Here is a 15583-nt window from a genome sequence, read left to right on the forward strand (position 1 = left end):
CAGTGACTATGGAGGAAGCTGGGACCAACAGGTAAAGCTGTCCAGAGATTTGCAGACATCATGTTATTCATAAGTAGTACATATCTCTTAGTTTTTCCTTTTCCAGTTGTTAGTCAAAAACAAGAAATGAGGAGATCTGATTCACAGACACATGGAAGCAATACTGACAGTGGTTGGGAGTATTGATTCGGGACAAGAGAAAATTAGACTAGGCCGAGTGCAGTGGCTCCCCTTTGTAAGCCCAGCATTTCGAGAGGTCGAGGCCGGCAGATCACCTGAGGTCAAGAGTTTGAGATCAGCCTGACCAACACGGTGAAATCCTGTCTCTACTAAAAACACAAAAAATTAGCTGGGCGTGGTGTCAGGCGCCTGTAATCCCAGCTACTTGGGAGGTTGAGGCAGGAGAGTTACTTGAACCCGGGAGGTGGAGGTTGCGGTGAGCTGAAATCGCACCACTGCTCTCCAGCCTGGGCAACAGGAGGGAAACTCTTTGTCTCAAAAAAAAAAAAAAAAATTAGTGAGACTAGATTTTCTCTTTAGTAATCATGTTTTGATGTCATAATTTAGGTAGCAAAAGAAAATGTCGGAATCACTAAATCGGTGAGGTCTGGAAATTTGGATAATAGAATTCTATAATAAAAGTGCATACAACAGATCTTTGGAAATATAAACCCTTTTCCAAGCATGCTAAATATGGTCATGTGCAGTCTTGCAAATTGAGATCCTACAGGCAACAGGGTAGAAGTATGTTTTGAGACAAGTTTTATTTGAAACGAAAGGCTAATTTGAAGAAATGTTTCATTTGCTACAAAAACTATTTGTAGACATTCTGTAGATACTCATATATGGGCAAAAGATATTAGAGTAGGCATGCAACAGAGCAGAAAAGATGCTTTATTTGCAAAAGAGTGGTGAAACATCTAAAAAGCTGACATTGTATATGATTACAAAGAGTACCCTTGTGAGAGAAGTTACATGTTCATTGTTAAGGAAATTATATGTAAATGACAAAATCATGGTCTGTGAATAATGTGTCATATGTCACAAAATATACTCATTGGAATCTTACTAAAATTATCTACAGGAGACTTCAGTTTCCATTCTCGACCCTCTGCCTTAAGATACGAAGCCTTGACATGACCACATCCCAGTCAGCATAAGCTCCTTCTAGATGGCGGGATATCTCAGTTCCTGCTTCGTAGCTACGTCGGCCATGAAGTAAGCGCCAGTTATCAAAAGTAATCACGTCACCTGAAGAAAAGATTTTTTTCAGTATGAATAATTGTGCGTTTAAATGACTTACAGAGCTAGAAAATGTAACATGCAAAACACAACTGCTACTTGGTTCACATCAAGAATCATCGTTTATTTCTTTACATGAAACTGCACATTTACTTTTCCACACAAATCAGGCCACTGGATGCAAACCGCTTTAGACCTTATGACAATTCAACTGCCTAGCCTGGTAGTCTCCTGAAGGTACTTTAATCATTCTTACTTAAAATATTATCTCTGTGTAAAACATCTGTATCTTTTTGACTGATCCATACCTAATTAGAAATGTTTCTTCGGCCGGCGCAGTGGCTCACGCGCCTGTAATCCCAGCACTTCGGGAGGCTGAGGTGGGCAGATCACGAGGTCAGGAGATCGAGATCATCCTGGCTAACATGGTGAAACCCTGTCTCTACTAAAAATACAAAAAATATTAGCCGGGTGTGGTGGCAGGTGCCTGTAGTCCCAGTTACTGGAGAGGCTGAGGCGTGAACCCGGGAGGCAGAGCTTGCAGTGAGCCAAGATCAGGCCACTGCACTCCAGCCTGGGTGACAGAATGAGACTCGGTCTCAAAAAAAAAAAAAAACCAAAAAAAAGAAGAAAAGAAAAAGAAATGTTTCTTCTCAGTTTAACAGCTTCAGAAAATAAAAAGGACAGTGACATTCTTGGTTTGTCTTCTGTGTGCCTAGTATTTCATGTAACATTATTTCTAAGCCTTATAAGAATCCTGAAAAGAAAGTATTCTCTCATCTTTTCACACATGAAGAAACTAAAGCTTTTAAAAATTGAGGAATTTACCCAAAACTACACTGCCATTAAGTAGTTGAAGCTTGGATTCTTACTTGTATTTTTTTGTATTTTTTCCCCCCATAATGTTTTCATTTTATATGTTGCCATTTTAAAAATTAACCTGCTGTGACTGCATGGCAATGGATTTATGGAGATTCATATTAACTTATTATACCAAAGATCAATTAAAAGTATATACAAAGGAAAAGAATCTTCCATTTGGCCAAATCAACAGCAGAGAGAAATTACGCCTTTTACTGTAGATGCCAAAAGCCTCAGGTTTGATGGCACTTTACTGAGTAGAGATGGTCTAGAAAAAATATAATGCTTTCTGCTTTTTTAATTTCAAGTAACTGGAATACTTTAGGTACTACTTTATTTCAGGTAGTACTGTCTCCACTAGTAAGCCCAATGAGTAAGCATTACTTGTGTGTGTTAAGAGTAAGAATCATAAGGATATTTTTATTTGTTTATCATGATAGAATAATTAAGTATAAGCCTCAATGAGGGCCAGGAGTCCACTACTTAAGCAAGTCAGTTGTTCGTCAAGATTCTGTTATCGGTGTTCTATGTGATACCTAAGAAAAACTGCTCTGGATATAATTCTAGATGGTTAAGGTTGAAGAAAATCCATGCTTTTGGTTGTTTGAGAAAATGTATTCACTGACCTGGATTCATCTTGAAGGTAAACTTGGATTCTTCGCTGTTCATGAGGTCAATAAACTCCTTCAGGGCAGCATAAAAAGGTTGAACTCTTTCAACAGGCACATCAAATACTGTGTCCCTAGTTGCATTATTGAAGTTGATGCGAACCACTTGGCCTTTATCATCTAACCTGTTTTATTAAGAGAAAAAGTTAATATATAATTCATGAAATATCTATTTACATTGATAAGGGTCAATTCCTCTTCAAAGATATTTTTGAAACACCATATTAAAAAATCCAAATACATGTACAGAAGATCTTAAGGCTACCTGTGGTACAATGTATTCCTTGTTTTTTCATTCATTCATTTAGATTTTTTTCTAAATCTTACTACTTCAGTGCCAGGAGAATTCAACTTAAATTAAAATAAGTATTACTGAGAGATTCAAGTTAAAAATTTTGTTATGCTTGGTTAAAGTCATTCATTCTTTGTTATTCGAAACAGGTATTAAAATCCTTTCATGTCACAAATTTATAGGTCAATTGTTCTATGTGTTTCATTTATTAAGGTTTTAAGTGTGATGGTTTTATTTGGGGGGTATGATGGGAGGAAAATTCTATTTTTAAAATGGTTTGAAATGCATGATTCTAATTCAATCCTTAGTTTACAGGTGGGAAAACTGAAGCATGAGAAAAGAAGGGACTAGCCTGAGGTATATTCTTTCCATCTATTTACTCATCCTACCTATCTTAGTATTGAGGCTTCCAGAAGACAGTGCTATATCTCATTTAATGTTGTATTCCTAGCACTCAACATAGAGCCTGGACATAACAGGCAGGTAATAAATATTTGTTGCACATGTCATTCTCTATATTTTTTAGTACCTTGGGAGGGCACTAAGGTTTTTTGTTTTGTTTTTAAGTAATTTGAGAGCTCTTAATGTTGTGATCTCTATTCTCTTTCTTAAAATACGGATTATGGCCATGCCAATGTAAGGCAATACAGCTTTTAATATAAGGAAAGAAGGTCGGGCATGGTGGCTCACACCTGTAATCCCTGCACTTTGGGAGGCCAAGGTGGGCGAGGCAGTTGAGGTCAGGAGTTCGAGGCCAGCCTGGCCAACATGGCAAAACCCTGTCTCTACTAAAAACACAGAAAAAAAAGCTGGGCATGGTGGCACATGCCTGTAATCCCACCTACTTGGGCGTGGTGGCAGGCACCTGCTTGAACCTAGGTGCCAGAGGTTGCAGTGAGCCAAGATCGCACCACCACACTCCAGCCTTGGCAACAGAATATGACTCTGTCTCAAAAATAAATGAATAAATAAATAAATAAGGAAAGAACATTATTTCTTAGATTTGAGCTTTGGTGGTTATAATTAGCAAGACATGAACATCACCCAGATACAGAGGCAAAAAGAGGAAACTTTTTATAGCTTATTGGGAAGGTGGACCTTCAGACAGTCTTAAAGTGTCGATCAACTTTATCTTTTCTTTAGGTAGAAACAGGATGAAGGCATGCAAACTGAAGGTGGACAAGGATGGTGGCAAAGTGCCTAGGATTACTCCCGGAAGCAGTATCCTAGAAGGACAAGTGCAGGAAGTGGTAATGAGAACCAACAACTGACCAGGGCCCAGGCTTGGTCAGTCAGACCAAACACATTATCACATATGCCTGGGTTTGGTGACCTTGGTTTGGGGTCTGGGTTACATTTGGTGAATATTATCAGCAAATGGGGAAAGATGCCATTGACAGTGAAGTACAAATTGTGACTATTAGGGCCCCTTGTGCGTGGTGGCTTTGGGCCAAATGGCAATTGTAATGGTAAACTCAACAGTTGGTCATTAGCACCAATTCTTTGCTTATTGGGTAAGGCCTGAAAACTACCTATTGAACCCACACTGGGAAAGAAAGTAAAAGGAAGGAACAGGCTTTCAAAAAGGCTCTTAGACACTTAAAACATAAATTTACATGTATTAATAACAATACAAATGTGACTCACTAGGTAATGCAGTACCCTACCCGCTTCCACATGCTTTCACATAAATCAAGAATTCTAGGCCTTTTGGATACAGCTTTGTGTACAAAGAATCAGATAGAAGGTAAGTCAGTAGAAAAGACCTCTAGGATTTAGTGGAACAGAGAGTACACGACCTTTCAATTACCCTCTTAGAGTTCATGCTGCTGGTTTAAGACCTCTGTCATGGTTTCTGAGGCCATTTGCCTTTTGATATTACCTTCAAGATTCTAGCCTTACGGCTTCTGACCCACTTTTCTTCTTCTTTTTTTTTTTGTTCTTGTTATGTGTTCTGTACATATAATATTATCCTCTGTGTCATCCACCAAAGGATGTCATGACTTTGGAACTTCTGGGGGATCATCTGTTTCAGTCACCCTCAAGATCTGCTTTATTTTTTTCCCACTATTACCATAGCTCCTTGATTTGAATAGTTATGCTAATTTTGAGCTAACTATTCTAGAGTCCTGGGGTATATCCTCATGTACCAGTGAAAGGAATTTTGTGATTAATAAATGTAATGACAATCAGAACTGGATGCCTCATGGTATACTAGATTAGGTTTTCATTTTAAAGAGTTTACCTATATAGAAAAGTAATCAACTTTTTTTTGTGTTTAGAGTGTAACAGAGTCCCTGCTTTCTTTTACCTACTGTTTACCTGAGAAAACAAGACACAAATTTATTATTTAGCATTCTCAGCAATAATAGAGGAATGGAAAGCAAATTTTGTTATAACATATAGAGGGGACATTATTCTGAGGATTGAAGAATGTTAGAGGAGATGGGTAGCTGGTACCTTGAAGACCAACCTACAATGCAAAATTGAATGTTAGCAAGAAATCTGATGCCTAATAACAGAACAACAGGGTCTAATGTAAGCTTGCATGCTGAGTAAAGGTAAAAAGCCACAAAAATGGGAGTAACTGGCTATATATTAGCTATACATAAAGGACAAATTAATTAAACTTAAACCAACAACATAGTGGCTGCGAACCAGCAAAAGCAAAACATGATCAATGATGCCAACAAAAAAAATCCAAAGAAAGGACTTTAAAATGATCTTCTACAGTCTGTGTTGTGAGTACTCCTCATTAGTGGCAGCATTCTGCCTCATTGATAGATACAATGTTTTATGGAACTTGCATTTGTTATGGGAATGCCACTACAGTGTTGTCTACCATGTCATAATTTATGAGGATCTGCAGGAAAAATTTATTTCAGACTTCAAAAGCATCTTGCCTTGTAACTGATTATATTCTGTTTGCTTTGGTTTCTAGAAACTCAGACCTGAAATAGAAATCTCTCCCCATTGAGTGTGTTGGACTTCATGCATATTATAGCTAGCTAAAATTTATTTTGCATTTTCTAAACTAGGCGCAATAGTAGGGGCTTCCATATATTAACTCTGCAATTCCTACTTCAATCATGTGTGGTAGTATTTTTTGTTTTCGTTTTTTTTTAACTGGAAAATATACTGTGGCTCAGCAAGGGTAAATAATCACATGAGAGATTACACAGCTGGCAGGTAAAAGACTTGAATTTACGTGATTGAATTTGTAATTGATAGGATAGTTGAGTCTCACCATCATTATTTTTGCTCGTTTCTTTATTGGTTTATTTTTCTTTGTACTGAATTATAACTAATTCAGTCAGCAACATAAAAGATATTTTTGTACTAGGACATACAAATTTAAAAATTTAATTGCAAAGTAAATTAAATTAACCCAAACACTTAGGAGATGGAGGCCCTCTGTTAACTGAGAACGCTTTGTTTCATTTCCTGTTGTTGAAAATACACTTTTAAGTGAATTAATGTTAACCACTTGATATTTATTCTCCAGGGGGTTATTCCTGAGACCTCACAGATGGCCAAATTTTGAAATTTTACTTCAGAAAATATCAAAGCCAAGTCATGAGCCACACAGTGGACATTCAGTTAATCTAATCCATAGCTATGTTTCTTACCTCTGTTCACTAACCTTGCAGAATCTGTAATCGTATTGTGTCTCAACAAAATTTTGATTTGTCATGAATTTTAAGGTAATATTTGACTAGTTAAAACTGTCACGTTGGCCAGGCATGGTGGCTCACGCCTGTAATCCCAGCACTTTGGGAGGCTGAGGTGGGCGGATCATGAGGTCAGGAGATGGAGACCATCCTGGCTAACATAGTGAAATCCTGTCTCTACTAAAAATGCAAAAAAAAAAAAAAAAAAATTAGCAGGGTGTGGTGGTGGGCGCCTGTAGTCCCAGCTACTCCGGAGGCTGAGGCAGGAGAATGGCATGAACCCAGGAGGTGGAGCTTGCAGTGAGCCGAGATCACACTACTGCACTCCAGCCTGGGCGACAGAGCGAGACTCCATCTCAAAAAAAAAAAAAAAAAAGCAAAAACCAAAAAACATAAAAACATAAAAATCTGTCATGTTATAACTAAGAGTCTCCAGTTATTTCCTTTTCACCTTGATGAGTGAACTCTCAGAAAATGTCTCCGGTTTATTCTGAACTAGAATTTCATTCTTGGCGTCTATCTTTTTCTCAGACGCTTCCTCCAATCTTTCAGGAAAACGATCTGTTTATACATGCAAAATGTAACCAAAAACTGACCCTTCTCCAAACCACCACTGCTGTCACTCCAGCCACTCATGTTCAAGGCACCACCATTGCTAGTCTAGAGTCATGCACTAGCTTCCTAGCTGGTCTTCCTGCTACTATCCTTGCTCTTTCTAGCAGTCAGGGTGACCCATTTAAAATATAACTAAATTTACATAAATATAAAAGTCTTTCCTTTGATCAGGATCTTGCAGCAGCTTCTTATTTCACTCAGAGTAAATGTTACTGTTATAATTTGCTAACAAGACTCTACAGGAACTTGTCCCCATCCGAATTCCTCCCCTAATACTTGTCTCCTTCACTCTGTTCCAGTCACACTGGTCTGCTTGCTGTTCCTTGAACACCGCAGACATGTTCTTAGGACCCTCTTAGAACTTTTGTTCTAGCAGTTTTGGGAAACTGCTTCTCTTTTGAAAACTCCCTCACTCCTTTGAGTGTTTGCTCAAATCTCAGTAAAGCTTTCCCTCACCACACTGCTTAATAATGCAAGTTCCATCCTTGCTAAGCCCTACAGAGTCCCCTTATCTTGCTATGCTTTTCCTTTTTTTCTTAAGCACTTAACAGTTTTTAACATTTATTATAATATGCTCATCTGTTTAAAAATCTTTAACATTTCCCTCCCCCATTAGAGTATAAACTGTATGAGGGGAGAAATCTTTGTTTTGTCCACGAATGTATTCCAAGTACCAAGAAAAGTGGCTGGCCTCAATAAATATTTGTTGAATGAATAAATTAATGTACTGGGGATTTAATTATTTTCTAAATGAGTTTATTTTCATACCATTTGGCTGTTTCTCTTAATGGAAAAATTTAAACTCAATTCTAAAATTATACCCCCCTACCAACATTAATTGAGGTATTATTAAATTAACTCTTGTAGAAACAAAATGTAAGATAATTTGCAAATAAAAGGATACATTTGTGGCCTTTGTAGGTACTTGGAAAAATCATGATAAAATAATATTTAATAAAAAGAAAGGGAGAACACAAAATGTTCTGTGTAGGTAATATATGATCTTTGTTGGATTAGCATCTCTTTGGGGAGTCTCCCTGTTTCATTCTCAGTCCGTGTGGTTCAGATGAGGCTGACCCTGCTCCAGAGTTGAACATGTGATCCAGGCATGGACAATCAGGATTCACTAACCCATTGACTATGATGATTGATTCAGGGATAGACTTGGACAGAAATTAGGGAGTGGGCCATCTAGCTTTATTGTAGGTATTGGGAAATAAAAGCATTCTTTGTGGTGTGATTACTAGCTCTAAGGACAATGAAAACTTGGAGCTTCTGCTGATCATCTTTGAAAATAAAGCTAACATAGAAGATTGCAAAGCTAAGAAGAAAAAAGGGACCAATATCAGGTGACACTGTTTAACTCTCGGATCAACCTATTTTGAATTATATTCTTTCACTTCTGGCCAAAAGCCTTCTGACTAGTATAATCACATTGATTATAGCTATGCAGAACTTATATTCAAAAAATGAAGTATACATGAAATCTTAGTTACTTTTCCTCTAATATTAATTAGGAATAAATTTTATGTAATTTGTTAAAAAATATTATAGTGGAAATGCTATCACTCTAAAATTGGGTTAAATGTTAATAAAAATAAAGCTCTGAAGTTCACTGAAGTTTTGTTCTGTTTAAACTTTAGATAAATGTAGTTTTGCTGTCAATTGTTTTATTGCTATGGGAAATTTATAAGTAGTACTTACTCTATAATTTTGTGTTTTGATTGTACAGAAAAATCACAGTAATCCACTCCAATGTCTGTAAAGTCCACGAAGGTAGAGGATAAAATCTGAAATGCCTGAGGATTATTTTTTTTTAGCTTTTGGCACACATTAAACCCATCTACAATTTCTGAATCACCCCCTGTGACTGTTTGCTTTATGCAGTGAAGAAGCTGAACCTACAAAAAGAAAATATGCATTATTAAATAAATATTAAATTAAATTTTAATTATTAGAATTAAATAATTTTCAATAAAATAAAATAATACGCACGCACCATTTTTTGATACTGTGTTAAAGATTCAAAAAGCTATGAACAAACCAAAGCCAACAGACCTTTTTTTGTTGTCTCTCTTATGTTATCGGAAAATAGTTGGGAAGAAAAAAGTTGCTTATAATCAATACTGTATAGTTCAAACATGTTACAGTTGAAGACATAGATGCAGGCATGATAATGCTCATTAGCAAACAAAAAGCACAGCTTGTAAGAGCTGCAGAGATGGAACACTTGATGTTAGAGTAGGCAGGGAAGGATTTCCAAGGGAAGAGGCGGGTAAGTTAGACAAAGGAGAATGGATGAGATTGGGTTATGCAGAATAGAACGAGAAAGCAAATCAGGTGACAGAAATAATGATGTGCAAAAATGCACAGTTCACTGGGTAATAAAAAGTCTGGCTACAGCAGAGGGCCATAAATAGAAAGAGTGAATCAGGTTGGAAGGACAATTTGAGGCCTCATGATGGAGAGTCTTAAATATCAGATGAAGGGCTTTTGTACTTGTGCATAGAGGGAATTCACTGAAGCCTTTTGAATACGAAAGTAATGTAGTCGGAACTGAGCTGCAAAGTATTAGGCCAGTGGTGTTATATAGGATTATGAATTTTTTTTTTTTTTGAGGAAGGAACTGGTCAGAGTAGCAAAACAATAGCATAACTTTGTTTTTGGAGGATCACAGTGTTCTTTAAATCCTTTTAGATTTTGCTGTCATGAACTGACAGAATATTTCAAATGCTAATTTTTAAAAAGATTAGCTGATGTTATTTACATATATGAAGGCCCATTAATACTTTCTTTTGTACAGTTACACTTTTAATACAATCTTCCAATAGAAAAAAGATGATGGAGACTGATAAAACTTTTATTGCTAGGTTAAAAGGCAAATATATGCCTGTTATGTATAAAACCCAATTTTACTTCATGTGAGTCATTCAGAACCCAAAATATTTTCCTTCTAAATGTTATTTTATGCAGCATGTGACTTCTGCAAAGACAGTGAGTGAAGTAACATCTCTGTTTCATTAAAGATATGGTGTCTTATCTCTGCCCCACATAATCCAAATCGATTAAACTGAACTCTCAACAGGTAACTCATTTTCCAGATTATTTCATCTGCACAGAAAAATATATTGGTTTGTTCTATTTGTTATTGAAAATATCAAACCTTGGCACAACTCCCCTGGAATAATTCAAAATGGAAATTTGAACAATAGTACAAACAGGTTGCCTACATTTTATTATTCTAGTAGAATCTAGACATTTTAGGAATCATCTGTTATTTAAAAATCTCCTATCAAGTCACTTAGTTTGAATGTTTTATTTACTGGACACAAGTACAAGTTTGTTGCACTTCTTTGCCTCTTTATAGCATATCTACGATGTCTCTATTACATGCAATGTGCATGTAAGTATTGAGATACAAAGTATTGAGATACAAAGAACTGTAAGAGTCAATTCTTGTCTTTAAGAAGTTTGTAAAGTATGATAAAGGAAGGGGAACATCACACACTGGGGCCTATCATGGGGAGGGGGAGGGGGGGAGGGATTGCATTGGGGACTTATACATGATATAAATGATGAATTGATGGGTGCTGACGAGTTGATGGGTGCAGCACACCAACATGGCACAAGTATACATATGTAACAAACCTGCACATTATGCACATGTACCCTAGAACTTAAATTAAAAAAAAAAAAAAGAGAGAGAGGAAAAGAAAGGACAGAGAGGAAGAAAAGTAAAACATGTAACAATGTTGGAAATAAAATTTCCCCCATATATTGTTGGTAAATGTCATTGTACCAAACAAACACATTGGTAAAAACATTGTTGACCTCCAAACTGCATTACAAAAATCATGCTTTTCAAAATAGTTTTGTAAAAATTTATGAAAGTCTTATTAAAGATGTTAGTTATGAAGAAAAAAAAAACTATAAATTTTACTATTTTACTACATAAATTATAATAATTGGAGATTCCAGCTCAGGATCTGTGTGGTGTGACAGAAAACTATATACAGGCCTGGGTTCAAGTCCAAGTTCCTCCTTAATCAAATGCTACCCTATAAAAGTATTGAATCTTGCCGGGGGTGGCGGCTCACGCCTGTAATCCCAGCACTTTGGGAGGCCGAGGTGGGCGGATCACGAGGTTGGGAGATGGAGACCATCCTGGTTAACACGGTGAAACCCCGTCTCTACTAAATATACAAAAAATTAGCCGGGCAAGATGGCGGGAGCCTGTAGTCCCAGCTACTCGGGAGACTGAGGCAGGAGAATGACATGAACCCCGGAGGCAGAGCCTGCAGTGAGCCGAGATGGCGCCACTGCACTGCAGCCTGGGCGAGAGAGCGAGATTCGGGCTCAAAAAAAAAAAAAGGTATTGAATCTTGTGTTTCTACCTTAAAGGAATATCAAGAAGAGTCAGATAAAATAATGAAAGTAAAACTGCTTTGAAATAGTATAATGTGCTATGAAAAAGTCACACATTCTATTGTTCTTCAGGAACATTTATGAAGCCATTTGATCACTTTTCCTTAAGCTTAGAATTTTAACCCAGAAACAAAACTTAAATTCTTAAAAGACAGAAGATAACTTAAAAATTCAAACAAAACTTTTAGTTTTCTAGTCTCATTCTTTAATCCTTATTCCATCCATCTCCCTCAATCATTCTTTGGAAGATAAGCTGAGCTGATTAATTTGGCTCTTAACCCTAGAGTTTTAGAAAAATCTGAGCCACATTTAGAATGAAATCACGTGGTGTGTCTCCTGCCCCCAACCCTTACCCCAAAAGGTGTCTACAGGGGTCATTTTACTGCCACTTAGTTCAAAGAAATCATGTGGTGTTTTACAATCAACAAAATAATTTAAAACATGTAAAGTCAAATACTAGACTAGCGTAGCCAATACTGGCGAGAACAATCGGTAACAAGGATGCAGATAAAACATGTTCAGTGAAGATAATGAAAAAAAATGGGCTAATTGTGATTTTGGCCCATTTCTCCTTTGTTAATTTTAAAATTGCCCAAATTTTCATTTACCTTTAAAGATACAGATTTCTATGTGGTTATTTCACATAGTCGAATTTAGCTCTAAAAATAGGGATGGCGTATCTTTAGGAAGGTAGTTTCCTAACCACTTATTTTTGGTGTAATAAAATGAAGGTTTTGTAAAAATGTAGCTCATTTAGTAAAATGAAACTTTTGTAAAAATGTAGAGAAAGAATGTCCACCCAGAGATTCTCCTGGGGATTTGTGGCTTCACACTGAGCATTTCCCTCCTTGACAAGGAATCTGATAGATGGGATGTTGGATGGTTTCCAAAAATAGCCACTGTTATTCTGTTCCTTGTAGTCACACAGTTTGTAATGCATTTTTGCAGCTTCCCCCATAAGGGGTCTATTTCCTCACCTCCTGAATGTGGGCTAGATTTATTACTTCATTAGACCAATATAACATTGCAGAGGTGACTAGCCTAGGCCTTGAGAAGCTGTGCAGCTGTCTGAAAATTCTTCCAGTTGCCATATGCATTAAACTTGGGCTAACCTACTGGTGGTCAATAGACCAAGTGGAGCAGAAACCAGCCATCTCAGTGAAAGTCAGTCGATCCCAAGTCAACTTAAAAACCGATTGCAGGTATGTGACTGAAGACAGGAGCTGCCTAGCTGAATACAGCCCAAATTGAAAAGACAAGGGCTAAGTAAAGGGCTGTTTTCTTAAGCCATCAAGTTAGGGAGTGAGTTATTATTTTTTTTGTTATACTTTAAGTTCTGGGATACACGTGCAGAATGTGCAGGTTTGTTACATAGATATACAGGTGCCATGGTAGTTTCTACACCTATCAAACTGTGATCTACATTAGGTATTTCTTTTAATGCTATCCCTCCCCTATCCCCCCAACCCCCTGACAGGCCCCAGTGTGTGATATTCCCCTCCCTGTGTCCATGTGTTCTCATTGTTCAGCTCCCACTTATGAGTGAGAACGTGTGGTGTTTGGTTTTCTGTTTCTGTGTTGGTTTGCTGAGAATGATGGTTTCCAGCTTCATCCACGTCCCTGCAAAAGATTGAACTCATTCTTTCTTATGGCTGCATAGTATTCTATGGCATTTATGTACCACATTTTCTTTATCCAGTCTATCATTGATGGGCATTTGGGTTGCTTCCAAATCTTTGCTATTGTGAACAGTACTGCAATAAACATACATGTGTATGTGTCTTTATAGTAGAATGAGTTTTAATGCAGCAGTAGTTAATGGATATGAATGATGCCCATGTGACTTGGAGGGAAATCCTACATTTTGTTTACTGATTCCATTTTCTCTCTTAACTTTCTTAGAAATATATGTGCAGAAAGACTTCAAGATTTGCTACTACCTTAAAATCTGTCTTGGCAAAGCAAAAACACGCTAATAGTAATTTCTAGGAAGAACAAAGAAATGTTGTTGTTGTTGTTGTTGTTTTAAATGTATGAAATTCTCTCCTTTAGGAAGGTGAAGATATTTAGGATTTAGGTATCGAGATTTTGTGAGCTTGGATTGTGTTTGGAGAAAGAAAACTTATGTAAGACAAACTACCTGGTGAAATATGTAATCTTCTAGACTCAAAATACAAAAAGATATCGGTCATTGGCCTGCTTTGTGGAAAATATGTTGAAGCTCATCTTACCCCAGGTGGATGATGGAGGGCTGGATAATCAGTGTGAAAGCTTAGCTTCCCAGTTGTGTAAGCCACATTGTTTGCATCGATTTTGTCTTGCACTTGCCAAGTATGTCTGTAAAATGCAAGAAACACATGTTTAAACAGGTTGTCATTGAGCCAGAGGAAATGTGTTAGAATGAATTTGATATGTGGGGAGAAATGGAAACTTTTCATTTTTTGAAATAATTACCATAATGACTATGAGCGAGAAAAGGAATCTGACTTCTCTCTGTCTAAAGTCACTATTTCAGAATTAACATCTCCTCATTTTTCCTCTCCTCTCAACAAGAGAGTACTTTTATACATCAGTCTATCTTACAGTTTGTAAAGAACTATATATGGAATTGTAGGTTATCATCTTACTGGCTTAATGCATTTTAAAAAGTGATTTATTGAGGTGAAGTTCACATAACAGAAAATGAATCACTTTTAAAGCGAACAATTCAGTGGCGTTTAGTAAATTCACAATGTTGGCAACCACCACCTCTACCTATCTAGTTTCAAAACGTTTCTATTACTCCAAATCAAAACCTCTTATTTTAGAAAGCAGTTTCTTTACATTCTACCCTTCCCCAAGACCTTGGTAATCACTAATTTGCTTTCTGTCTCTGTAGATTTACCTATTTTAGATATTTACCATAAATGGAATTATATAGTAAGCTCATGCTTTTAATGTTATATCTAAGAATCCACTGCCCAATCCAAAGCCATGAAGATTTACCTCTATGTTTTCTTCTAAGAGTTTTATGACTTTAACTCTTATATTTAGATAATTTGTTCATTTTGAATTAATTTTTGCATATGATATGAGTTGTGGGTCCAGTTTAATTCTTTGCGTTTGAGTATTCAGTTGCCTCAGAACAATTTGTTAAAGAGGTTGTTCTTTCTCTATTGAATGATATTGGCATGTTTGCTGAAAATCGATTGGCTGTAGGTGTGTGGGTTTATTTTCGGACTCTCAAAATTCTATTCCATTGATCTATCTATCTATCTTTATGCCAATATCATGCTATTTAGATTACTGTAGATTAGTAGTTAAGTTTCAAAATCAGGAAGTGTGAGTCTTTTAATTTCAGTCTTCTTTTTAAATATTGTTTTGCCCACTTGGAGGCCCTAACAATTTCATATAAATTTGATATTGGCTTTTCCATTTCTAAAATAAGAAAATGATACTGAAATTTTGGTAGGGATTGTAGACTGCTTTGGGGAGTATTGACATCTTAACAATTTTATGCCTTCCAATCCATGAATACAGGATGCTATTCCATTTCTTTAGGTTCTCTTTAATTTCTTTTAGCAATGTTTTATAGTATTCATTGTACAAGTCTTTCACCTAAGTGATTAAATTTATTCCTAAGTATTTTATTCTTCTGGATGATGTTGTAAATGGATCTGTTGATTTCCTTTTCAGATTGTTCACTGCTACCGTATATAAAGACAACCGATTTTTGTGTTTCGATTTTGTATCCTGAAACTTGCTAAATTCATTCATTAGCTTTAGTAGCTTTTTTTTTGGGTGGATTTTATGGGATTTATTACATGTAA

The 15583-nt window shown here is 36.5% G+C and overlaps 1 protein-coding gene across 3 annotated transcripts in view; it reads right to left on the minus strand.

Annotated features, from left to right (window-relative positions):
* Positions 1-741: 741 nt before the first annotated feature.
* The window catches only part of BBOX1 (gamma-butyrobetaine hydroxylase 1), a 93483-nt gene continuing 78641 nt past the window's right edge, over positions 742-15583 (minus strand). For all 3 annotated transcript variants that reach the window (XM_023230379.2, XM_023230378.2, XM_031933878.1), the window contains exons 5-8: positions 14006-14111; positions 9054-9250; positions 2730-2896; positions 742-1251 (exon numbers count right to left, since the gene is read on the minus strand). In XM_023230379.2, coding sequence (XP_023086147.2) covers positions 1091-1251; positions 2730-2896; positions 9054-9250; positions 14006-14111 — 631 coding nt within the window. In that variant the 3' untranslated portion in view covers positions 742-1090. The remainder of the gene's footprint in view (positions 1252-2729; positions 2897-9053; positions 9251-14005; positions 14112-15583) is intronic.

Source organism: Piliocolobus tephrosceles, chromosome 13 (genome assembly GCF_002776525.5).
Source record: "Piliocolobus tephrosceles isolate RC106 chromosome 13, ASM277652v3, whole genome shotgun sequence".
In the NCBI taxonomy this organism is placed as follows: Eukaryota; Metazoa; Chordata; class Mammalia; order Primates; family Cercopithecidae; genus Piliocolobus; species Piliocolobus tephrosceles.